The sequence below is a fragment of the Hippoglossus stenolepis genome, chromosome 23 (assembly GCF_022539355.2).
Source record: "Hippoglossus stenolepis isolate QCI-W04-F060 chromosome 23, HSTE1.2, whole genome shotgun sequence".
Taxonomy (NCBI): domain Eukaryota; kingdom Metazoa; phylum Chordata; class Actinopteri; order Pleuronectiformes; family Pleuronectidae; genus Hippoglossus; species Hippoglossus stenolepis.
The window spans coordinates 12,622,522-12,649,040 of record NC_061505.1 but is presented as its reverse complement, the minus strand read 5'-3'; the positions used below and the strand labels follow the sequence as shown (position 1 = coordinate 12,649,040).

Here is a 26,519-nt window from a genome sequence, read left to right as displayed (position 1 = left end):
CTTAGATGTGCTAATCTGCGCTACCTGGGGAAAGCACTCCTGATAGGAGTTTAGCAGCTGTGGATGTGTAAGTGTACAGTTCACTATGGAGAACACTAATGGCTACTAATAACATACAGTTATTACAGGATGAAGTCTGAAAAAAAAAAAACACTGGGGCACAGAAGACAGCCCTGTTGGGACCCCAAATGGTGACCATAATTAAGCAGGGAAATAGCAATAACAACATATTCCATCCTGGGCCTCCTCTTTCTCCCATTAAATTGTTGTGGCAGTAAATAGCAGGTAAATCGGTCTCTTCAGGCTCTTTGGGATTGCTTATTGGTCTAATGGCTAGTCTGGCCGTCTGCTACATTCTGACACCCTTTTGTAAAAAAAAACAATTATTTTCTGTTAATGTTGAACTTAGCCACCACATTTCAAACTCTCCTAACAGTCAACAGTCGTCTCTTGAGACTTGTTTGTTTGAACATGTCGTCTGTGTCCTTTAATAAACTACAACAGTGGCTGCTAACCGGGTGAAACCACGGGTCAGAATCACTGCCAGATCCTTTTGATAATAAAGACACAGACGGACTAACCAGTGAAGACAGCTGGTCTCCATCATGGCAACAATATTCACATAATCATGTCCTGTTTGGCAATTAGTCTTCAAAGTAAAATAACAGCAATTCAGTAAATCATTTAAACTTGTGCATAATCCACACACGTAAACAGTAATAAAGCAACTTCAGTTTCATTAAATGAAAAACGTTGATTATAAAATCTTCAATGCAGATAAACCAGGTATGATATTCACAAAGTTTTGTAGCCTCACTCTGCAGCCTAGACTCTGGAGACAATGTCCATCACACAAACAATAAAAAAGTAAGTTTATTCACAAGCCGAGCAAACAGGCAAGTTTAGAAGAGTAGAAACAAACTAAAAAAGCATGAGCAGCATGGCCACTACAATACTGTCACTGCAAGACTTTCATTTCCCATTACAGACATTACCTCGTGTTGGGTGAAATGGAAGAACAGCGGTGTATAATGGTAAGAAAAATGGCACACCACCTTCGAGTGGCGTGCAAAGAGTCCTTCCTGTTCCTTTTAAAACTGTAGCATCGATCTGAAGCTGCAGGGACCGAGGATCAATATAAATTTAGTGAAATAATAGCTGAATGGTAAGAAACCAGCTTGCGTCCACGACTTCCAGCCAAATTAATTAGAGCAACAGCTCCAAACATCAAGGACTGTAATGCCAGTCCTCGCATGGCTAAAATCTCAACTAAGCAGCTGGGGGGATTCACAGACAGGAAAGCAGACAGTTTTAGCTCGGTATCAAAACTCCACCTGTCGCTTTGCTTTTCCTACTCTTGATTTTCCTTCCTTCCTGCTGGAGCAAGACAGATTGCATTACACATAAAAAGTGCTCTTCTCAAGTTGCTTTTATCTATGCTGCTCAACCAAGAGTACAAAATCTGTATAAATGGCTCGTCAAAGGAGTGAACACATTTCAGATTGGCTATATTTACCAAATACGACTGTGCGTAATATATTATTTTTGCCTATCTTTTCTATTATTGTTGTTCGATTTTAACCTTGCATTTCAGTAATTTAATGTTTGCTTTGGGAAATCAATCTACATATACAGTATACTGTGATTTGACTCTTACCATAATCTCTCTGTGTTATGGGATAAAGCCAATTATAAATGATTCTCTGAAAGCCACTTTGATTTTAATCTCTCCTGTGAGTGTAAAAGTGGTGCTAAAAGCTTTTTTTTCAAGACTGTGAACCTGAAGAGAAAGTGTGCTACATTAACCGACATAGGCAAGGTTATCCTGCTACAAACAAGTATCTAGAGTTCAAACACTGTCTCCTTCTCCTGAGCTATGGAAATCAAGATCAAATGTATTGTTTGCCACACACAGTGGCGTAAAAGGAAACATGACATCGCTCCCTTGTTTGTGTCTAAATCTCTACGGTTCTTTGTTTCTGCCAAGTGACAGCAGTTGATGCTAAAGATATATTTTTCCCAGGACTTGGATTTCAAGGGCCTGGTGAGGAAAGCACGTTTCTAATCAACCACCACTCAAAACACTGAAAAGAGGAGGGGAAAAGGACTCTCAACTGCAATCATTCATTTTATCCACCTGCCTGGCTGCTGGAAATGAAAACAGGCCGGTAAGATGAGGGCCCGAAGGGCGAGAGCCTTGGGAGTGGGCATGTGTCTGCCTTTCATACACTGGTTGGATCCGCATCCGTCAGTGCTGTCACTGCAAACTAAACAGTGGAAGGCAATGACAGAAGTGTGGAACAAGAATAAGGGTAAAGAGTAAAGGTAGGATGCAAAATTGTGAGATGGGGGTGTGATGTTGTATGAAATATGTATAACTCTACTAGAAGCCGACGATGAATTGCTCCCTAACTACTAGCGATCTTCAGCTTCTCTCCAGCTGAAGACCCCGGTCTTGTGCAGTGAGAGCATGGGCAGGGTGAATGGATGCAGGCAGGTCTGTTAGTGACAGACAGGTACACCAGTCAATCATTTCATCTTTATGAATTGATGGCCATTAGAGTATTAAGTACCACCTATGGCCACATTAGAATATGGACACAACTAAAAGCCTGGTCAATAGTTTGTCACACACAAACAACACCCCCAGTCATGGCAATGCAGCTAAACTGGTAAACAGCTTCCAAAACAAAAAAACAAGTATAAATAATAAAGTCAGTTTGGATCAACACATCACTGCTATCCACAAACAATCCCAGCAGAGGGACCTCATCAGACGCAACATCAGAGGTTTCTGAACAAAGCCTTCTATTACCCCACATCTTCTGACATTTCCTGTTGTACTGTTCCCACTCCGTCTTTACCCTGGTAACAATTCACAAAAAAAACAAAATCACATACTGACTTCAAAGTCACCTACCAGCCTACACACTGTCTCTCAGATATGAAGGACAGAGCCATCACACACTCTAGCACCCACAATAGCAAATGACTGATCACCCAATTCAACCCACACTATGAATTGCTGCCATCTGTCAGAGATAAAGGACTTTGAAATGGAAGAAGAGTTCAGTTGTACCTTCTTCAATAAAAGCCCTAAACAAACTGAATCATTGGCACCATTTAGAAGTGAATATATTCATGTGTCACTGCACACGTGCAAGTGCGAGCATGGGGTAGAAGCAGAGACAGGCATTTATATTGTTAAGTTTGTATATCATAGATAGCAGAAATAGTAGTAACATAGTATGTTTCTTTATGGAATATATACACTGGTCACTTCATCCCTGGTTGACCTTGGAACACACTGTGTATGTGATTGAGGTATAGGTTTGAGGGGTTTGTCTCTTTGGGATTTTAAATTGGACACTGCAACACCGCTTCCTGAGATGGTTTTACAACAAATGTAAATATAAGGAAAGTTAAAGACGTGGAGGCTGCGCTGGTCTTGGATTGGCTCCTACGTCAAGGTCTGTTTAAAATTTAATGGTTTCCTTTTTAGCTTTGTGGAAATCTGTTCAATATTTTTTGGGCAATCCTGCCGGCACTCTTTTGCCGAAAATAGTGTACCTCCTATAAAATAACAGTTGATTTAACACCTCGCAGAAATGGTTTCGGCAAAAAAAAATCTGAATTTTTCATTAATGTTGGTTTTATTGTATGATTCTTGTGTCATACTGTAGGTGTTGCGATGGTATACCTTAAAAACTGGTAACTAAGTGTCAAAGTGACCCCGTCCTAATCTATTATTTCAAATTATGTGTATCAAATTCTATATGCTAATATTTCTGTGCCATTTGTAATAGGTAGGAGCCAGACACTGATTCCTATGCCCTTAATGTAACAGCCTGCGCCGCTGACCTCATTTGTGGATCCACATTCTCTTTAATGTGGTGCTGCCCTGCAGAAATAGGGTCTCCCTCATATCAAATTTAAGGTTTACAGGGTGACTCTGTAATTTAGCTCAGCACAGCTCAATGCAGCCATGATATACCCCTCTGCTGAGTGCATGTGTGAGCAGAGTGCATAAAGGACGCTTGTGCAGTTATTATGCCACATCATTACTACAGTCAAATAACAGCATGCTAGTTTTCTCCTTCACAAGTTTATTCTGGTCTTGTTGTCCTGGTGATGTCAATGTTTTTTTTTGTTCTGTGATGGGGGCTAACAGCAGTTCACAGGTTAGGAAGCCGCCTGAACAAGCCAAATAATAAAAACAACAGGAACTCAGTCGTGCTATTACCTAATCAGAGTTCTCTTTATCATAAAAGAAAAGGAAAAAAAAACAAGAACAACAACCCGTTTCTGTGCTTGCACAAACACAGCCATTATCTGGGTAAACAATTATTCACAGTATGTGTAAATGCTGATTACAGCTTCCCCCTGTTGTGTGTAATGGGAGGGAGACATTCACTCATCAAATATGGATGGGATGGATGTTGATGCTTTCCATCATGGCACTTAATCACGGCCTTCAGTAAACAGTAAAGGACAAGCGAGATGTGATATGGCAACTGTAAGTGCTTGCTGGGAAGGTAAACACTTGCTGTTTTGCCTACTAAGTGTGTGTGGATAGTGAGAAGTGATGATTGGGTTCAAGATAGGTTCGGACACGTTCATGTTAATGATAAACTTTGGGGTGGGTGAAGACAGGTCTTCCCATATCAGATCATGTCAAATGTAAATGAAACCACAGACAATAATTGTAATAATAACCGCTCAGGTATGGAGTATATTGAAAGTTTGTCATACTGGTATTGAAGAAAATTATATGGCGATAATTATTGTAAATTATGATTCAACACCCAGTTCTATTCTGGTCTTTACCCAAGCATTATGCTGTTACAGGCTGCCACAGTGGTGAAAACACTGACCTCAAATGACGTGTGTACATCTGTCCACATACAGCACTGTCGTCCTGTGTACACAGTGTTGGGCGCAGAGACACTCACACCTACAATCCCCTGACAAAGCAATATGTTTATCACCCTGCTATGGATTTCCTCTCAAGCTGAATGATGAGCTGGAGTCACTTGCAAACATGCACACACCCATTACCGCGCAAGTTTAGCATGCAGGACTCATCGACCCACAGAGCACAGACAAACACAGCCCACAGACAGGGAATTGAAGAAAAAAAAACTGCATCACGAGAGCGACTAACCTCTTGATCCGCACCTGATCTTCGCTTGTCTTCAAAAGGCAGGATCAGTGTCAGGCTAAGGTCAAAAAGTAAAGTCAAGGGGCCTATAGGGAGAGGGGATGCGGTTTAGCCCTGAGCCACAAGACTCAGAGGTTCAGGTGGAGGGCAGATTGGCAACTAAAAAGGAAGAGAGGAAATGGAGTTTTTTCATGGAACCATGGAAAGTAAGGTTGCCATACCTTCGTTAAAATCAATTTCAAGGGCTTTTTAAAGACTTCCCAGGCCAATGGGATATAAAGAAAAGTCCCTGCATTTTAACACATCCTAGCCCCCTAGAGCTATCTGAACAAGTCAAGATTAGTCAATTTGAGGTGGTAGGTTTCAGGCTACTAGGGCATATTCAAGGTCATATAAATTAAGTTATGATGTTAGTTATTAGTATAACTAATAACAACAAAATGGAACATCCCATGCCATACTTTTCAGGATTTAAATAACCTGTAGGAACTCTGGGAAAGCAAAACCTCATGTATCTGGGCTAATGGATCCCAATCTAAACGTGTTGTTCGAGAGTAGCAACAAAGTTTAATTCTCGTTCGATATTTGGAAAAAGTGAACCAGCAGCAACGTACAAACAGTCTCGAGAAGCTAATTACCATACAGGACTAACTAATGCCTGCTGAATGCAGTGCTGTTTATTTTAAAAAGCCATTACGTAAGGTAATGAATATGCGTAGACTCGGGGGGCCAGTGGCTCAGCAAGCTTAGTGTTTACTCTGCTTTAAAAGGGTGCTGCTTGCATTTGGGCTCATTATAAGCTGCTCTGTATTCAGGGTAAAAGTAGGTGATAGTAATTCAAGGATTTGTGATTTATAGACTGAATCAGGGCAGTTATTTATCAAGTATGTGCATAAGACCGCTGTAAAGAAGTCTTCAGATTAATTTCTGACTGAAAGGACTGACCTACAGTTTACCTGGGAGGAAAACTTCCAGCAGGAATTGGCCACGTGGGTGGAACTTTGTGATTTTGCTAAAATATCATGGCTCATGTCTGGCTGCCTAATTCTGCAAACGGCAGTCTATGAAACGAACAGAGACAAAAATGTGTATCCTTGGTGGTGGCTGAGGGACTTACGCCCCAACAGTAGAAAGGGCAAGGCACCCTGTGGAAAGGTAAAGGAAGGAAGGGAGGTCGACGTGTATGGGACTGGAGCTGTGGCTTAGTATGGCTGCCACGTCCACTACTCTGACAACTAATTTGCCCTAACATTTCAGCAAAAAGGTCAGACAACCCTCTGCCCAAGTTTATGAATAGTGTAAAGGGGCTCAGGCTGACAGAGAGGAGAAACAGCGAACAAGGCAGGTAGAAGGTCTCTTCATTGACTTGGCTTAGAGAGAGAGCGGGGGGAGGCTGCTCTTGTCAGTGTCCAGATGGGAGATGCTCTGTATCCTCTAAATCAGGAGTGGAGTTCTGACCTTATCTTATTCAACTGGGCCACTGGCTTAAGGCGCTGAATCGTTCAGCTTGCACTCTCTAGTGCCTGCAGATTTCACAATGGGACACAAAAACACACACAAAAAAAAGATATTCTTCCTGCATGCAGAAGCCATACCCTTAGGCATGATAACGCCTTTAGTCTTCCAGGATGTAAATAAATGCACTTTCACACACTGCTTCATTTTCACATCTGAGGGGAGTTGATGCCATTCCCAGACATCCTTCCGCTCATGAGGATGCTCACCACTGAGGTCACAAAGCTCTGGGCAACAAGATAGTGGACAGTTCAAAGATAACAGGCTTTGTCATTAGATTAACCGTATACTTTACTACAAAAGATTTAACCAACTTAGTGGTTTTAGAAATGTCAACAACAATACAAAAGTAGTGTAATTATAGTGTCATAATTTACTATAATTATTGCATGAATATATTATTGTATAATGGGGATAGGGGGCAAGCCGCATGAACCTAGCAAGCTCAATTTTTGCATCTTGATATTTCTAAAACCTTGGACTCAACTGAACAGCCAGTGGTACTATCCAACTACACCAGTCATGGGTGTGAAAGATATGGACAGGACATACACAAAAAACACAGGATAATACTGACCAAACATTATTCCAATAGTAACAAACGTCAACTTTGATGAAAAACTACAAAAAGAAATCCCCTCATGTTAGGACAAAGTATGACTGAACTGAGAAATTACAAATTAAGGCCTGCACTGTTTAACAAAATGTTTAACATCACAGAGCACAAAGGAACTCCTTTGAGAAGGTGCACACATTTATGCACAAACAGGCTTACACTTAAGGCACAGCACGGGCTCTGCGCATTAAGCGAAAAGATTAATTTTGCTAGTTTGTCCTCCCACATGTTACCTCTTTACCGACTCCTGAGCTCCTCTAAAGGATCACATGGCTCCAGAGTTACTCTTCCTCTTACTCCTCTCCGGCCATTCACACCACGGTCCCCATGAAAACAGGCAATTCCCTGAATGCTTTCTGTCCAGATGGGCCGAGCCAGCGACACTTGTTCAATTAAAGGCATGAGGGGAGACCTAACCACTTTATTATCTGCAAGCTGGCCCCACATTGATCAGCCTGACTGGGACCACTCACAGACTGGGTGACAGCTTAATCTGGGTCCTGCACATGCACAAACGCAGTCTTTCACTTTTCACACACGCACTCACTGACATATGTCCCTGCCCGCACACGCACGCACACGCACACACACGCGCACGCACACACACACACACAGACAGACGACAGACAGACAGATTCATATACTCAATCTAGATGTGAGAGATGTGGATATACTGTGGATTCTGCACAGGTGTAGGCGTTCATTTGTCTGCCTCATGTTAGCAAAAAAAAGAAGAGGTTTTGGGGGATTGGATTGGTTTCAGTCATTGCAAACTGTCAAGCCATGAAAACAAACGATTTCCTTTCTTCCGGTTTCCTAGTGGAACTAGAAGAAATCTAATTGCCAGGGTAGATTTCAAGACCCAGTCTGAGGTACAAGCTTAATGACTACTTGTAGCATCAGGATTGTTCCGCAACTTGCTTTCTACATGTTCATTTTGGTGTTCAGATGACTCAAACAATCCAACAACAAAACTCCCTGACTTAGGGATACAAAGACTCTATGGTGTGACATCAAATATAAATAAGGTACAGTGGATCCAAAGAACATGGACAATGATTTTTAAAGAACATTTAGTAAACTAAATATCTGAAGCAAGATGCAGAATATTCTGTATGATAGATTGACATAGTAGATGGTGCGATAGAGGAAACTCAAACATCAGTGCAACACCCTCCAAAAACCTGTAGCTCTATAGACTCTGGGAAGCTCTTTTCTAAAAAAGTTAATTTGCAAGACTGACTGACGGAAGTCTGGAAAACCAAGTGCAAATAGCATCATCATCATCACTACCATTTGTCATCAGACACTTGAGAGAAGCAGATACATATGTGCGAAATACAGGGGATCTTGGGGGGTCCAAGACCCCTTTATTGACACTTGAGACCCCCTGAAAGCCTCAACAGCAAAATTATGGGGGGTCTCTGAAAAAAATATTTTGAAAAATATATTTGTCACTTATAATTGTCATTAAAATATATTTTAAAAGCGTACTATGTTCAGTTATTACTTTTAGGATTAGGACACACTTTGCATAGGGCACCACAATTATGATCATCATAGTCATTCATAATGATGAATTGGTGAACAACCACGACACACAGTCGTTCCGCGGCACAACCTCAGCCAGTGTGGCCCGAGCGTCAGAATGATGTTTGGATGTTGCTTAGCAACCGACTCTGCACATGGCACTGTGCGCTCTGGATGGACCTGGAGAGCTGGGTGCTTTTCCTCAGACTTGGTGGTCCTGTGGCCGGGCTGTGTGCAATGTGGCTGGGCCAGTGGAGCTGTCCATGGTCCCTGGTTCCCTGCCCCTACTGCTTGACCTCGGGCAGGAGAGCTGTGCAGGCGGGCTGAGTGATTCCCCCCAGGCTCGGTGGTGCTGTGGCTGTGCACACTCTGGCTAGTGGAGATGTGCAGCCCCCCCCCCGGGTCCCTGCCCGTGAATGAAATGCAGACGTGTGCGTCTGCAGAGCTTCCCACAACTGCTGAAAATGTCTGTTCTGTAGTGTAATATATTCTGCCATCTGCAAAGTTTGTAAAGTTAAGCAATTATGCCTTGGGCACCTGAATGGCTAGCAGCGGCCCTGCTGCCGCATTTCCTCCATCATCACTCACCAACTGACCTGCACTCATTTTATACGTTAACAATAAACACCAACACTATTCAGAAGTTATTAGGTTCCGTACAGTACTGACGTTTACTTTGTGTTGTTTGATTCGCTCTTGAGTTCATGAGACACGTATTTAAAACACATTGAAACGCAAGACGCGACGCACACAGCCAGAACATCAGATTTAAAGTGATGGTCAGTTTGTGTGAAGAGTGACAGAGACAGAGAGACAGAGAGACAGACAGACAGACAGACAGACAGACAGACAGACAGACAGACACACACACACACACTCCTGCAGACAAGAGAGATTATACAGATAATTCCAGGAGATTATGACGCAACGCAGTGTTTTAAGCCCCGTTTATGCATAAACACATATATATGAATTCTACAGGTTTTTATAAAGATCCGCTCTAAGTGTGATTGATTAGAAAAGAGCCGAGGAGCAGAATCACTTGTTGACCAGCGGACCCACCTGGATACTGTAAAGTACAATCTGAGTTTTTCACCACATAAACCTCATTACATTCGTGTGGAGTGTCAAAATTATCAAAACATAATTGATGTTATTTATTTATTTAGTGCTTAATGTATGAAATACATACACCAAGGTTAATGCAGTGACAGTCAACAACAGTGACGTCCCTGCAGACATTCCCGCCCGAAACACAAACACACGTACCTGTACACACTCAGATACAAATACACACACACAGGGCTGAAAGGCCACGTGGTGTATACTAACACTTTGTAGATGACGGTGGCTTACTTGACAAAGAGAAACCCTGGTCTAGCTGAACAGTCATTAACAGTGAATCCTAGTGAAGTATCTAGGCCATGTCTCCTCCTACTGAAACAGCCTGCTGCTTTGATGCCTCAGCTCTTGAGGTTCCCGCTAACCCCTCCTCTACCTCGCTCTATCCTTTGTCCCTTGTTTCCTATCTCTATCTGTCCATTCCTTCCTCTTTGCAGTACAAGCCTTTGCTGTTCATCCCTCATCTCCCTCTCACCCTTGTCTACAACTTCTCCCCTCATTTCTACATCTCCCCCTCCAAATGATCACATGCTGAGAAATCAAGTAGGCCAGGCCGAAGCCACTAGAAGAGAGCACTGAGTGTCTTTGGTATTAAAGCTCCTCCTCTGTGGCCCTCTGAGAATCAGAGACACAACAGATAAATAAATAACAGTGGTAGGGCGAAGAGGCTTTGTTCCTGAGTTCCTGATAACAACTCATCATAGCGGTTAGGCCACACTTAGAGTGAAGGGAAAAAATAGAGGAGCCTTGTCTGCAGGGACGTTGCAAAAGGGACAATTCAAACATTTTCCTCAGAGATGTCTGGTTTGTTTAATGTAAACTAAGCTTTAACTTCACAAACTGTACTTAAGAACCCCTGAGTTGACCTGATCATACATACTGCAGCGCAATGTAAAAACAGCATGAGTTCACACCAGTCCACAATGGAAGAAGATAGAGCGGTGTTTGCAGATGCCGAGCAGCAGCAGTTTGAATCCAGGACGGACTCATTGATCAGTGGTAATCATGAGTAAATGGTAATTACATTTCAAAATAAAAGTTACTAAATGTGTATTTGTTAAGATGGCCGTTTCAACTTATAAAAGCAAATTTTATACAGAAGATGAAAACACACAAATGTTCAGATATTAATAATGTGACATAATGGCCTCTGCGTTCTGTAAACTGTGGCTGTCAGACTGGTGTATAGCATGTATATAAAATAGTTTCAGTTAAATGTGTTTTTTCCTCTGTGTCTATTCAGTTAGGTAATTAGTATGGCATTTAAAACAAGAACATATTTTTTAAGAATCTACTTTTTACTTACCATATGCAAATGGAGCAAAATGATGATGTAGATGATAAGTAACATTTCTTTGATTACATTCAATGTCGTGTAGTTTTTCAAAGCCAACCAAAGAGCTAAAAATGTTTTACAGACACAGACAGGATCACTACACCCCCATCTACTACTATATGAATTGGAGAGTTGGAAAAAGAAAAAATACATTTCAGGACACAGAACTGTAACATATCTTCGGGATCTGCACAGTCATGTGTGAATATGAGTTAATGGTAGTTATAATCTTTAAAGAACTGATAGGAGTACAGCAAAAGTGACTAAAACGGACTAAATGTGTGACTGTGAAAAGTTTACCCAAATTTCTGGCTTGAATCTAAAAACAGTAAATCCTGAGCTTATGTCAAACTGTCAAACGAAAAACCTGTTATCTACATATGAGAAATGATATGGAGTTTTTTTTCCCCCAGTCTATCTCTAAGGAACTCACCATATAGTTGGATATTAGAGACAGAATTAATGAGGCAAACATAGCGTACATCTGGATTCTCAAGTCAAACATTTTGTCAGGATGAGCCTAAAGATATTTGGGGGATTTGGGAGATGTGACTGTATTCACAATTTTTATAATTTGTATACTGGATAAATTATTTTCTTCTCCTTGTCAGTTTAATGCTTTTTGCCCCTGCATAACCATTCTCAACAAAGGTAGTTGGTGTAGGTGGTTGACAAGGGTGCCAAGTTCAGCTCTGACAGGTTTGGTAGGATGTTTGTCACTTTAAAGGAAAACACTGGGTTGTTTTTGTTCTCTTCCTCTGAGCATACACTTTAATCTGCATCAAGAGACACCATGGTATGAATTAGAAATGTATTTTTTTTCATTCAGCTGTTTATACATCTACTTATTTATTCCAAAGGTTAGGTTAAAGCTGTGGTGGGCTTTGATTACTATGTGTCCATCAGCATGGTATATTTGGTTTAAAGCTGTCTTATTACACAAGATATGTACAGATTATGACATGTTGAGAAGACAAATATGCAGCTTTGAAGAGTAAGTGAGAAGTTGTGTGAGTGTGTGTGGGGGGGTTAAATGTGATGTATTTATTTGTCTGCTGCTCATCCTTCGCAAGGTCAAAGGTCAGGATTTGCTACAGTGCTGCATTCCACCAGCTGGTAGGGATTCAGTGTCTCGCTAAAGGCGTTTCCACCGCTTGCCTCAAGTGTCTGCTTATAAAAGGCTTAAACTTGGGTGAAAGGCATTGCTTGACTGCCTTCCTGTCACTGCACAGTGTTCTAGACCAGCAGTGAACACTGTTTCACAGCCGAAATGCTTCAGCTTGCTTTGATTTCCCCCTGAGATTAAGGTTAAATGCTATTTTTGTATGCAATGAAACCCAGTAATCAGTAGTGGCCAATGCCATGTACCTTATCAACCATTAATGCACACACAAACTTATCTGTGTTTAATGTTTATGTTTAAATCCAACCTCATTTAAAGGTTTCTGAATTTAACTTGAAAAGAAATAAAGGAGATGACTCAAAGACACCAAATAAACTAAAGAATTAAGGCACCGCCAAGAAAGAAGGCGCAAGAAAAATCAAACGATAGAAAAAGAGCGAGATGGTGATTGCAAGAGACAAAAAAGTGATAAGAGACGGGAGAGGGAGAAACAAAGGGGAGGATTTAGCAAGAGAAAAATGCATTCTCCAATCTACCCTCCTTGAATCCCAAACTAATATCATTTTACATTCAGGCGGCGGGAGGGAGGTCCTCAGCGGCAAAACAAGCTCACTCAAGTGTTACAATTTTCCCATTATGAAAGGGAGGGAGGGACGAGGAGAGAATAGCTGTATTCCCCATATCCCTTGTTTTATTGGTCACTCTTATTCATCTCACCGGGCTATTGATCTCCATTTTACCAGACCATTTCTCTCTGCACTGCCTCCGTGCCACCAACAGCCCTTCATACATAATTGTAGGCGTGCTAAATTAATGTTTGACAATAAATAAAGGCCAGGCTGAAACGAGACGGCTGAAACAAATGCTCACCTGCTGAATGCATCAGATTCTCTTTGAGATCCTTTGCAATTTGGACTGAGAGTCAGGCAGTGAAATTGAATTTTCAGTATGGTATTACACATCAGAGGGGTTGGGGCTCTGACAAGTTACAGTGATGGGAAAACACACACAACCACATATGCATGTGTCACACATTTGTGCACAAAGAGCTGCAAAGTCTGTTGTGTCTTGAGAGGAACCCATTTACACACAAATGACGTATGCACTCACTTACAAGAAAGAAACATGTGGTGGTAACCACTTGCCTCAACCTTTTGGCTTAGCGGTCAGATGGAAGTGAGAGTGAGTGCAAGTGCTTTTATTTCCTTAGTACTAGCTGTCGGCTCGGGGACGGGCAGGAGATGGACTCTTTTGCTGGGCTCTGCCCAAATGCAATCTCTCACAGTGTCACCTGGCCAGCATGGACTCTTAGCTTTACAGTCAGTGGCATTTCATGGCATAATTGACTTCAGAAAAGGATGCAGGTTCACAACAGGAGTGTTGTGACACAAATAATAGCAGGTTTGGTGGAGAAAGGAAAAAATGTGAAGCAATGACTCTTGGCTTGAACTATGGAGAAATCTGGTTAAGTGTTTGTCGTTGTCAGGAGAATAAATAGATGAGTGTAAGCTTCTAAATATGTCAGCAGTCCTGTCTGGACACACTATTCTTTGATAAAAACTCCACTGACAGGAGCCTCGACTCATGCTGTATTCAGCGGTTTCTTAATGAACGTGTTCAGTGAATATGGACACTGCTCCGTTTGGAAGCTATGTGGTCTGTATATGGCCGAAAGTTAAAAGATGTCTGCTCTCTTGCTTCTACCATAATTTGAAAATTAACACAATAAAAAGATGTGTCAGCACTTCACTTGGCAGCATCTTTAACAGCACAGCCTGCAAATATCTATGAGATTGGGGATTTTAAAAAGGGACAGAAATGACTGAGATGCTCTGGTAGTAATTACTTTACCAACCTTCATGTGTTAATCTGAGCTGTGCCCAGTAGGGTGTAAGCTCCAGACCATCACCGCTGCCGGCGTTAGATCTGCTAGGTTAATCACCTACTTTGTAAATGAGCTACTATGATCTCTTATAATAGTGTCAAACATTAGGAGCCACCAAAGGAACAAGGTTAAGCCTTTATTAAGGACTTACACTGGATGCTAACACTTGTGTCATGAGGTGCTGTACTTGAACGCATTTCAATAAGAGGGCAATCCTATTATGTTTTATAGCTCTAATTTTCATTTCACCATATTAGGTATACAGTGTGGGCGTTTAAGACACCTGGTTTAGCCTGTTAGTCCTTTGCATGCCATTAGCTCACTGAACAGCACACTGATACAGGTACTGAGTGATTCCTCCCTTTGCTCTTTATACAGCATCAGTTCTTCTTGGCATAGATTCCACAAGATGTTAGAAACACGCCTCTGAGATTCTGCTCCATATTAACATGACTGCATCACATCATTTCTGCTGCACGCTCACGCTGCCAATCCCCTGTTCTACCACATTGCAGAGCTTTTATTGGGATTGAGCTCTGTATCACAATGAGTTATATGAAGTATTATAGAGTATAAGTGAACTGTACAAGTGTACACGCACTGAGATGTTTTAGCGTCTCTGTCACCTTCAACTGGCCATTGTCCTCTGACCTTTGTTATCAACAAGGATTTTCTTTGCACAGCAGCTCACTTGTTGTTGAGTGTTTTCCACAAATCAGCAGTTTCAGAAATCCTCAAACAAACCCAGCTGTCCCCAACAAGCACGCAATGGTCAAAGTCGCATGCACAGATAATTTGTTCCCCCCCTATTCTGACATTTGATGTGAACATTCACTTGACCCACTTTCTCCATTATGTTAGAAACTATTTCTTCTAATCAATGTTGAAATACTGTTATATAGCGGATTTTCTCAGTTACACGCAGCATCCGTCCTGGGAGAGGGATCCGTCACATGTGGCTCTTCCTGAGGTTTATACGTTTTTTCCCTCTGTTAATAGGTTTTTTTTGGGTAGTTGCTCCTTGCTCTTGTCGAGGGTTAAGGACAGTGGATGTCGCACCTTGTTATGCCATATGTTTCAAATTGTGAATCATGAATATGGGCTGTACAAATCAAATTTGATTGATTGATTAACTAAAGCTCCTGACCTACATATTTGTGAGAATAGCGGTGTACAGGTGTTCCAAATATAGTGCTTTGTGAGTGTGTCCACTCTATATATCCTTTAATAACCTAAAGCTGCATTTCATAACTTCCTATAGAGGCGTCCTGCCAGTAAGCCTCTTAGCAAGAACCTATACATTTATCTAGCAGGAGAGGGATGAAGGTGATGACAAAGAGAGGGCAGAGAAAAAGTAGGAGGAATTGTTAAAGGAAAGGACGAGAGAGATGTAAAAAAGGTACAGATAGGTGGCAAGAAGACAAGACTTTGATTGATGAGACGGGGATAAAGCCTAAAGATTGGCGAAGGGATAAGAGAAGAGGAAGAGAGCAAAACATCACTGAGTGATAGATGGGTGGATCAAAAACAGGAGGATTACCACCACTGTATCCCTGACCGGGCATAAATTAGCTGGTGCAGGCAACAAAGCGAGAGATGAGGCAATATAAACTCCAAATACCTCACAACCCCAAAGTCCACTGGGAAATGCTTAAAAAGTCTGCCTTTGTTTTAATCCTATTTCAAAAGCAACAAAGGTACAGACGTGCACAACAAATGTTTGTTTAGCACACAGAGGAAAGAAGTACTTTGATGAGAGTGTTAAAATCCCTCCCAAAGCTCCTTGTGGTATGTCAGGGTAATACAGGAAAAGTGCTCAGGTTCAAATTTTTGTGTTGTAGGTTGAAGACAAATAATAAACTAAAAGAGGGTTGATTAAAAAAAATTTTGAAGAATATAATAAAGTCAAAATGGTGCTGTTGGTTTGTTTTGGTGTACAAAAGTTCCTGCAACCTTTCGGCTAGTTAAAAGTGAGTGACTCAACAAAAACTAACATGTTACTAAAAATGTAATAGCTTTACTATGGAAAATAAAATGTACACTATTGTTGTCAAATACAGGCTTAAGTAGGGAATATGTGGCCATTTCAAAGTTTGACAGAGCTGTACTACACTTGAAAAGATACAAAAATGAAGAATCTCCAGCAGAGCAGCACAATCTGGCACACGCAATGCTCTCCTTCACACACAAACACTACAACCCCACCAGAGCTCTGGGCCATGCATTGTCCAATCCATTTCTCTCTCCATCATGGAAAACAATATTGCCTAAGGCCATGCATGTTGACACTGAAGCATCTGGAGTTGCTCACAAGTGGACGCCCACTCCATCCCCTTAGACTTGGTTATCACAAAGCAGAAAAATAGAAAGAGAGAGGAGAGAATAAAAAAAAAAAATTCTGAGCTGTGTGGGGTGAAATTATCGTCTTGTGAGAACAGGCATGGCTGGACTTTGGCTCTTCCAGGACCCGGGGATGCATAATCTCCCGGCAACATCTGGCAGTAGCTGGGCAGGCAGAGGGAACATCAAGGCATCCTGCTGTCCAAAGGCTCTTGAGCAATTTCAGAGCTGAAGAAAGAAGTCATTCAGCTCTGTGCCACCCTTTCCATCCTTGGTAATTTTTTTTCCATTCAATGAGGTTACTGTGTGAATATGTGCTTGCTTATATAAAACCTGTTCTCTTCAATTGCACGTGAGTAAAATGGCTGCCAGCAATCTTCCACAATCGATTGCTTTATTTGAACACTGGAAATCTCCCGTGCATTCAATGAAAAATGCAGTTAAGCTTTATTGATCTGAAAGAATGGACAAATTGTTTTGTTGCGCAATGCTATTATATGAATAAATGCCTTATCGTTCTTCATTGCTATAGCAATGTACCATTTCTTGGCAAGACCAGAACCTTTTTCAGCACACAGGTGGTGAGCCTTTTTCGCCAACGGAATTCAAAACAACAGCAGCTGGAGTTCTAATAAGGATCATGTACATGCACCATTTGTTCCAGAAACAAATCAAATCTAGGTTAATACCACAATGGCATCAGTACATTTAATATTTGCTTCATACTCTTGTGTTTTCTCCTTCTGTCGCCTTGATGCAGACGCATTTAGAAAACAGTAAATTTTTTCAGTCAATGATTCTGTTTTATTTCTCCTGAGCAAATAAGAACAAAATCCATAATCTCGTTTGGATGATCCAAAGTAATCTCCTATAACTACAGACCCCCACTCAAATCTATAATCCGATATCTCTGGCAAACATCAAACTCCATTTTTTTTTTACGCTGGGGGAAAAGAAAAAAAATGTTACTGCCCTCCCCCGCGGGTGAGATTAAGTTGAAGGTCTGCGTGGCTCGGAGAGAAAAGATCATTAGCCTTGATCAGATTGATTAAGATCAGCGTGGCCGGCTCGGAACATCCCTCACCCAAACACAGCAGTGGGTCACTACATCTATCAGCCAGTCTCAGGGGCCAGCCACACGGACCACGGTTAGATTTGATCTGTTACTATCCAATTGTATACAAGGCATTTTTCTCTCAGCCATGGTCATAGTCTGTCAGACCATCAGCTGAAGTTAAATTAAAATATGACTATCCTTCAACATCTGAATGAACAGCATTTTACTGCCTTAGTAACATAGTATTTATTCACTCTTTCTTCTTTTGTATCGAGTCTGTCTTTGCCGACGACTACGCCACAACACAATTCAGTTCAGTACGATTTAAAATGCCTTGCACAATGGCACTTTATCAACAGTTTGCTACCAACAGATCCAGGTGGTTGAAAAGGCTACCTTGAGGTCACAACCCCCTTCACCTAACCTACGACTGCATTCAGCACGTCGTGACATTTCTTTAATGACCTCCACAGGAACACCACTGCTACGGACAATGGAGTTTACATAATGAAACTATACATCACACATGCAGTCCTCCGGGGAAAGGACATGCTTGGCGGTACGCAGATGGAGGCGTGTGGCTAGCTCACCGGTAAAAACAGGTCAGTGTTGCAAGCAGATCGTCAATCGAAGTCCTACAGTGGGGGAGCCAGGGCCACCAGCCACCTTCCAGGGGCACCAGCCTCCCCGGGGTGTTTCCACATCTTTTTGCATCATCAATCTCAACCAACCTTTGACTACACGGTCACCGACACTAATTAGACCAAATACGGTCACAGGCAAACCCTAAAAATAGAGGAGGAAGAAGTGCAGGTACACTCTGTGGATTTGGAATCAGAGACAATGAGCCACTAAATAAATCTATTGAGCTGTCTTGTTGATACACAACACACTGGGAACTGGGAACACAACTCCTTGTCTTTAATGAAATGACATGACTTCAGAGAGCACACATTACTTGAGATGTTAGCATGTGTATTTTAGAATTTGTGTACCTTCACATAAGAATATCCCACATCGGATGAAAGAAAAAAATAACACTTTAGATCAGCTTTCATACTCACTTTCACATTAGTGTTATGATGTCACTGAAGAAAACAGCTAGAGCCCTGCACCTGCCCCCCTCTCATAGTGCTGGGAGCACACAATCAAAGAAAATTAACCTACAACAGATGTCCTGACCCAGTGCAAAGAAATACCTGCAGATCATTCTCCAAATAGTATTGAAAACTGAAGCTGCTGCCCTAAAAAAGGCCGGCTTGAGTGACATTGCCTTGACATATGTAAACACACACACACACACACACACACACCAGTCCATATTATTTGTTACTTTGATACACACGTACAAAAGTACTTTAACTTTGCATTTTAATGTGTTTGAGAGTCTAGTTTTACTTCTGCAGTCTGGTGAAAAACTACAGAGGACGACCTAGTTCCTTGTGAGGTGCCCTACCCTTCCTTGAGGAGGTCACTCCTCTTCATCCCCTTCCTCTGCTCCTCTCCACCTCCTCTACCTAACAAACAAAGCTTTCTTGCCCCTCACCTCACTCCACATCAGTCTAGGGGCGCTAATCTGTCAAGCCCTGTTGCCAGGAATCGTAGGATTGCCACCATTTATTGCTATTCTCAACCTTCCCCCTGACATTTTCTCATCAAGGGCCTCAGTGGTACTGACTTGGGACACGGCTGCAAGGGCGTGCGCACACACACACACACACACACACACACACACACACACAAACAAACACACATAAACGGTCTTTACAAGAGACTTGCATTTCTCATGAAGGAACAAGCTGAGAAAATGTCAGCTACAAGTGTACACTTTCTACATATCAAGCTGAGAGCAGGATTTAAATAAAACTCACTGGGTTAGTTGATAACAATGAAATGATACTATGATATATGATTCCATATTTCCAAAATGCCACAAGATAAACAGCTAATGCGCTGTATAAAAGACTGAGAGACAACTGGCATTTAAGATTTCAGCTTTAAAAGAAAACCTGGTGGAAGAGGGTGTTTGTTATAGTGATTTCCCCTGCCGGTTCAGGCTGTGTGATAGGTAATCCATCATCTCAAACTCAGCGAGGAGGAAATGCAACTCAAAAAACATGCAAACACACTCATACACCCAGACAACGCTTTGCCACGCAGAGCAGAGATCCAAAAAAGCCTGTTTCTCTTAAGTGTGACAAACAGAAAACAAAAGGTGAATCTCTTCCAGATCAGAGCAGAGTGGAGAAAGACAGGAGCCTGCAGACAGACAAGCTAAAGCTGATCTATCCATCAAGTCAGGCAACATCCAGCACAAGGTTAGTGCCTGGCCCAAGGGCTAATGAGGCCCCTCAAGGGCCCCCACTTGCAGCCCTAGTTCACTGTTGTTGGATATAGGACAGGGAGGAACGCAGGAAGACAGCATCTCAAAATCACCATGCCATATCTTGTTAGCTTTGACAAAACCTTGTTAACTGCAAAATTGGATCAAGATTGCCAAGACATCTTGACATGTTTGTGTGAATTATGCTGCCATATGCTTGTATCTATAGAAATAATAAAAAGTCAAAACAAAACCAAATTAAAAAGGACAAGAATAAATAAACAAGATTAAACAGGGATGATTTTGGTTGTAAAGCCATTGCTTTTGTCTTATTCGGAAACTATAATTTAGGCCCCCTGGAAGTCACTTATAACCGCAGTCCAAACTGACAATGCCCCTCCCTGGAGGGAGGGCAAAAAGCATTCATAAGCAGCCAGCATCAGAATCCATGACAGCATTAAGGAAAGCCATCAGAGGGCCTGAGGAGGAAAACATCTGTCTTACCTTCAACAGCATACTCTTCAGCTGCAGGGGAGGGTCCGACAGGAGTGCATGGAAAAGAGACAGAGAGCAGAGTCATTAGTTGGTTACTTTTTCCTCAAATAAATGTCTTTCTATTTTTTCTTCAAAGAAAACCTTCACAAGATAAAATCTAAATAAAGACCATCAACGAGGCTTGAGATCTTGGAGCCTCGACAGCAAAACAAAATAAAGTCTACTCCCCTGAATATTTAATCTCACGTCTATTATCTGACTTTCTTAAAATGCTGTGACTGTTCCAATAATCCCACTAACACACATATTTCTTTATTTAAGAAATACACAACGAGAGTGTGGAGGACCAGCATTCCATAGCCACACTACCCCCATAGGGAGCAGGAGGCTTCAGTCAAAGAGCTACCCCGACTGAGAGAGGGCGACTCTCACACACTTCTCTCCAGCTAATGATTCAGTGAGGGGGAGTCTAAGAGATGAGGCTCAACCAGGACGCTTAACATAAAAAATCTACCCTACAGCAGCAGAGGCCAGCCTGCAATGCCAGAATATAAAACTGCTGCCGCCGAGCACTCTAGAAACCCCATGTTGGAAGATGAGGCTCAGATGGAGAATGTAAAGCAGCCTGGAGCTTTGCATCCCAGAGGAAAACTTGGCATTTTGATCTGCTGTTGTGGGTGCGGGACCTGGGTCTTTGTGGGCTGCTGCTGTAATGAGTGGTAGCATGGTCAATAATACACAAATGTGACGATACTGAGCTGGTTCCTTGTGTTTGCATGCTACAGCTTTTCAGTCAGAATAATAACAGAAACAGAAGAAGCATACAGAATCCTCACAGGCTTTTTGTGCCACAGCAGCACACAATTTATCTAAAACTGTGAGGTCAAGCAAATTGAAAAATACACTACATTTTAGAGTTGGAAAGGGCAAATCTATTTTTCATATATGGTGCATATGCTGCTTGTGTGTTGGGAAGCCTAGACAGTTAGAGTTGCTTTTAACATTAAGATTTGATGATAACGGCGGCCATTTAAAAGTCAGAAACACACCATTTGGCCCCCGACGGGGCTGAGGAGTGAGAGAAGCGGATATCCCACAACATACCAGCAGTGTTCTTGAAAAGGGATTCTCTTGAATGCACCCTCTGCATGAAGCAAATCGCTGGTGTGCTTTTGAATTATGTACTACTATCGACCTCTATGAAAGCATCTTCAAAGGGTTTTGAGCACAAACAATAGAGGTTTATACTTATTAGAAAACACAAGGTTGATAAATAATGACTCCAGGAGGAAAAGATAATAATTATCCGATGACCCCCTTGATGTGGAGGACGCACAACAGAAACAATCAAGGACATTTAAGAAAGACGAGAAAGTTTGACGAGTCAAGGCGATAGTCACGAGTGCTGCTGTTTACCATAAAGACATCAACATTGATAATAATTAATGCTCTCTGTAAGTGTTCGAGTGGGGTGTGGTGTATTTCAATAGCAGAAAGGAACCAGCGGGCTTATTGGAGCTTAAAGCATGGGGACTGAGTTTGTCTGGTGTGGAGTAGAGGTTGTTTATATAATCACTGGCCGTGACTCTGCCTTTCCCTCATCTCATTTCTGATCATAGTCCATCATCCTTTTTTTTTTTCATTGTCCTCCCTCATATCCTCCCAGCTCTCTCTCTCTCTATCCAAAGCTGTAGCAGAGGATGTTTGATGTACAGTAGAGGTTTTTTTACATCATCATCGGCCATGACTCTGTCCATTCATCTCTCCACAAAGTCCCTCATACGCTCTTTCTTTGTGCTCCCTCTGTCTCGCAGTCAAAACTCAGCTTCATAGAAGTCCATATTTCGCTAAAAAAGAGAGACACCGCTTTGGGGAAATAGACAAACAGGGTTTTTAAATGCTCTGTAACACTAAAATCTATTACATTTAAATTCATGGGGAGTAGCCCTCACTAGACTCTCCTATGCATCTATAGTGTGTCAACAAATCATATTCAAGCTCTAAAACTTTCATCTGCACTTTTGTCGCATCCCCGATTTTGCACTTAGAAAGATACTCCCCGTCTGTTGAGGACATTAAGAATGATCCGTCAAGAGGCCCCACTATAAGATTTAGTAAGCGCCGCTAATTGTTAAATCCATATCATTTTAAGGTTGACTCTGACTTGACAGATAATCCTTTTGAGCAAGCATTCTTTCTCCCTGGAAATAGTTCTGAAATCTAGCCTTAAGGATGAAATATGATTTCAGTCAGACACTTGCTGGGGTATGCCCCACCCTTTGGAGCGTGTCCCTTTCATGCCATTGATAGTTTCCAGTAGTCTTTACCACCCATTATCTTTATCCCAGAGCTGTTTTTCATTATGGTCTATCCCACATAGCCTTAGGCTTTGAGCTCCACTGGGATCTTAGTCTTTTGAATGCACTTTGTGATTCATATGGGAGCATGGAGAACGAATGAAAATGCTCAAAAGCTTTTCTGTGTACTATAAAAGATGTCTCCGTGCAAAAAAGAGGCTCATAGCCGTGTCTTAGAATTATTTCTGGGGTAAAAAAGAGGAATACACATTATTTATTGTAACCTTTTTCACCCAATCCAAGACTAAAAAGAACTCTAAAAGGCTGAGATGTAGACAAAAACTTGTGTTAAACTGACAGGAAGTCAAATGTGTCATTTCTTTCGTATATATCTCTAATTTACTGTGCAATACCTCCAGCGATAAACGCAATAAAAAAAAGTCTAAATTAAGCAAGAAGGCAGTCATGGGATATAAAAGAGCAGAAATCAGACATGGGCTGCAATGAAAATATATAAGCAAATAAATACCAAAGTAAAATTCAGATGGAAGCTCTGAAGAAACTGGATTTCTACAGCAATGAATCCCTGCAGGCTTTGGAGGCAAATGAGAGACTTTTCAGACCTAATCCTCACCAAGCTAACTAAAGGATTTACAGAGGGGAGAAAAGCACGGCTGCATTGAAAAACAATCTCCTCTCTATCACTATCAACCCATTTCCTCACATGTGAAGGGAGCTTCACGATTAACTGCTGGTTAGATAGACAAAGGTTATGAGGGGGCATAGGGTAATAGTGCAGGTTCAACATGCAAATCAATTTGAATAGATTTGTAATATTATCAGTAGAATTGTAAAAACATCATTCTTGAACAGCACGTTAAATACAAGTAAATTAATTAAGGAGCTATAATTATGAATAGATATTTAGACAAAACAAAAATAAAACTGTTAGGTAACCAATGGATTCACCAGTGTGTCTATTGTGCGACTGTTGATGTCCTGTTGACTAAAATAATCATTAATTTGTATTTTTATAATATTTTCATAACAGATAAAGGACTGAAGCATTGAGTCTTTGTTATGTCTGTAATGGGGATGTATGTATTCTTCAGTTATTTACTCCTTACAAAGTACATGCCAATTAAAATATTGATGTATGAGGATATATGAGGAGCATCTCATATACACTGTAGTATTATTTTTCTTGCAGAGACAATAACCTAGAGATTAACTATATAGTAATTGGATAGAATGTATTTTAAGATGGATCCAGTATAGTTAAGATACATTATGCTGAACTATGGACTTTCGTTTTTGCTTAAAAAAAAAAGAAATCACATTTATTCTGGCCACATATTTATTAACCAGCTGACTTTATTTTATATGCAAGTAATCATATGATTAGATAAATGACATAGTCTTGGTATAGTCAGATGATGTATTGCATTCTGATACTCTGTTATAGTTCCTGAAACGATTGAAAAGGGGAAACTGTTTAGAGGGTTGCTTTCAGAGGGAGTAGTTGGTTTTACATAAAAAAAAAAGAAAAAAATGGTATTGTTTGAATATTTCCATCATACCAATAAGTGTAAACACATTTGTCCGGTTGGCTCGTGTTTCTGTCTGTTTTCCAGCTGCAGTGTAGCTAACCTGGGGTTTGTAGCTGAAATGTATCATAAAGCAAACACACCACCAGAGTGGACACCAGGGCAGCACACAGCACAACATTTTCTTTGGATCTGTACACAGCACATTACCCAAACAACACTGGGCTGGAGTGAGAGTGGGCTGTTTGTGATTTTTGGCCAACAGCTGTAAACACACAGCGCTGCGAACAATACTGGCTCTTTTGATTTCTTCAGCATAACTTGTATTGACTTCTACATAATACACAACAGTGTAGCCACATGAAGGGACAGTTGATTCACAAACTGTGTAAGATCTTTGAAGACAGCCTTTTATTCTAAACTTCCAATGCAGACCATTATTTTTACATGGTCCCCATCTTGTGAGTTCGTGTAGTTGCACTGGCAAGACTTTTAAAGTCTTTTATTTTGGCCAGCGCAGTGTCACTCAGGAAAGTGTGATTTCAAAAGGTGAGACAGAGAAAAGGAGAGAGACAGAGAAAAGGCAGTTTCCATCCAAGGCTGTTTGACATGTCCTCAGACAGGCACGGAGGAAAAGAAATGACAACATTAGTGAGTAACAGAGATGGAGTGCACACAGAGAGGAGAGGCAGATGGAGAGAAACGTGCACGGAAATACCCCCCCAACACACACACACACACACACACACACACACACACACACACACACACACACACACACACACACACACACACACACACACACACACACACACACACACACACACACACACACACACACACACACACACACACACACACACACACACACACACAAACTTCTCCCTATGCACCCCCTTCCCCTCGCTCTTTACATTCTAATCAGAGGGAAGATTTGTCCTGAACTCTCCCACATTGTCAGAAACTTTCACTCTGAGTGACAAGTTAATCCGCACGACATGGCCTTTGCAGATTCCATACCGAATCTCGACAACACGACAAATGTGGAAATGTAGTTGAGGCTTTTCTAATCCTGATAAAGAAAAAAATTGAAAATAAACAAATTGACTGATTTATCTTGCAACAGCACAACATATACAGTATTCCTCATTTAATGTAGGATGTCAGGAAGGGAAAGAGGGAACTGGGGTCAAATGGAAGGGATTAGAGAGATGCAACATTTAACAAGTATTTAAGGGTTTTCCTCTCTGAAACATAACAGCTGTGTTAAGTCTCTGGTATATTTAAATGACCTTGATTAACTTAATGTGTCAAAACATTTTAAACTGTATATCCCACCTGTTTAAAGCAATGTCAAAAGATTTTTTTAAAAATGTGACAACTATAAAAACAAAAGCAATAGTTACATTCTAAAGGCAGATACCTTGCATTTGCATAAAGATTATCAAAACTTTTATAAAAAATCTTTCCTATTTTTTTATTTTTTGCTCACACATGAACATGAGTTTTATTCGTCTAAAAATCGATTAACAGAGAACTTTGGGCAGCTCTGCCAAGGGGCACTTTTTTTTGGGGTGAAAGTTTGTTGTTAGTTTGATAAAACCTGCATATCTGAAAAACCTTGTGGACAGACTTTACATTTGGTGGAAAGGTTAGGCCATGAGCCAAGGAGCAAGTGGTTATTTTTTGGTGCAGATCAAGATTCAGATGTAGACAGTAAGTGTGAGCCTGTCATTGGTGGTTCATTCTGAACACTGTCTGCCTATTACTGGTTTTCCTCTTTGCTACCGGAAACAACCTTGCACAGTGGTGACTCATAAAGCAAAAGCAGGTTTCAGAGGGAGGTCAGGAGGAGGTAATAACTTTAGATATATTAATGGGGGTGTGTCTCTTCTGCCAATGTCATAACAGCTCAGTGAGTTAAAGTCTGAGGATGTAGGTAAAGGCAAAGGTTAAAATGTATCAGGGACATTGGACAAGGGTCATCATAGACAAGGTCAGACAGAAATAAACAGAGATAAATAGTGACAGGAAGATACTGTGAGGTTGTATGTAGACTAAAGGTGGAGATAAAAATGTCTTTGCTGTGAGGTGTATGGGTTATAAATTCAATGTAAAGCTAAATTAAACATTGTATATGAATATGGACAACGTGTCTCCACTTTCTCCCAC

General features: G+C 41.2%; 1 protein-coding gene across 6 annotated transcripts in view; it reads right to left on the bottom strand.

The window, feature by feature from the left end:
• The window catches only part of nrxn2b (neurexin 2b), a 544,842-nt gene that overhangs the window by 482,341 nt on the left and 35,982 nt on the right, over positions 1-26,519 (bottom strand). For all 6 annotated transcript variants that reach the window (XM_035149292.2, XM_035149298.2, XM_047338920.1 and 3 more), the window contains exon 2: positions 20,513-20,533. In XM_035149292.2, the coding sequence (XP_035005183.1) occupies positions 20,513-20,533 (21 nt within the window). The remainder of the gene's footprint in view (positions 1-20,512; positions 20,534-26,519) is intronic.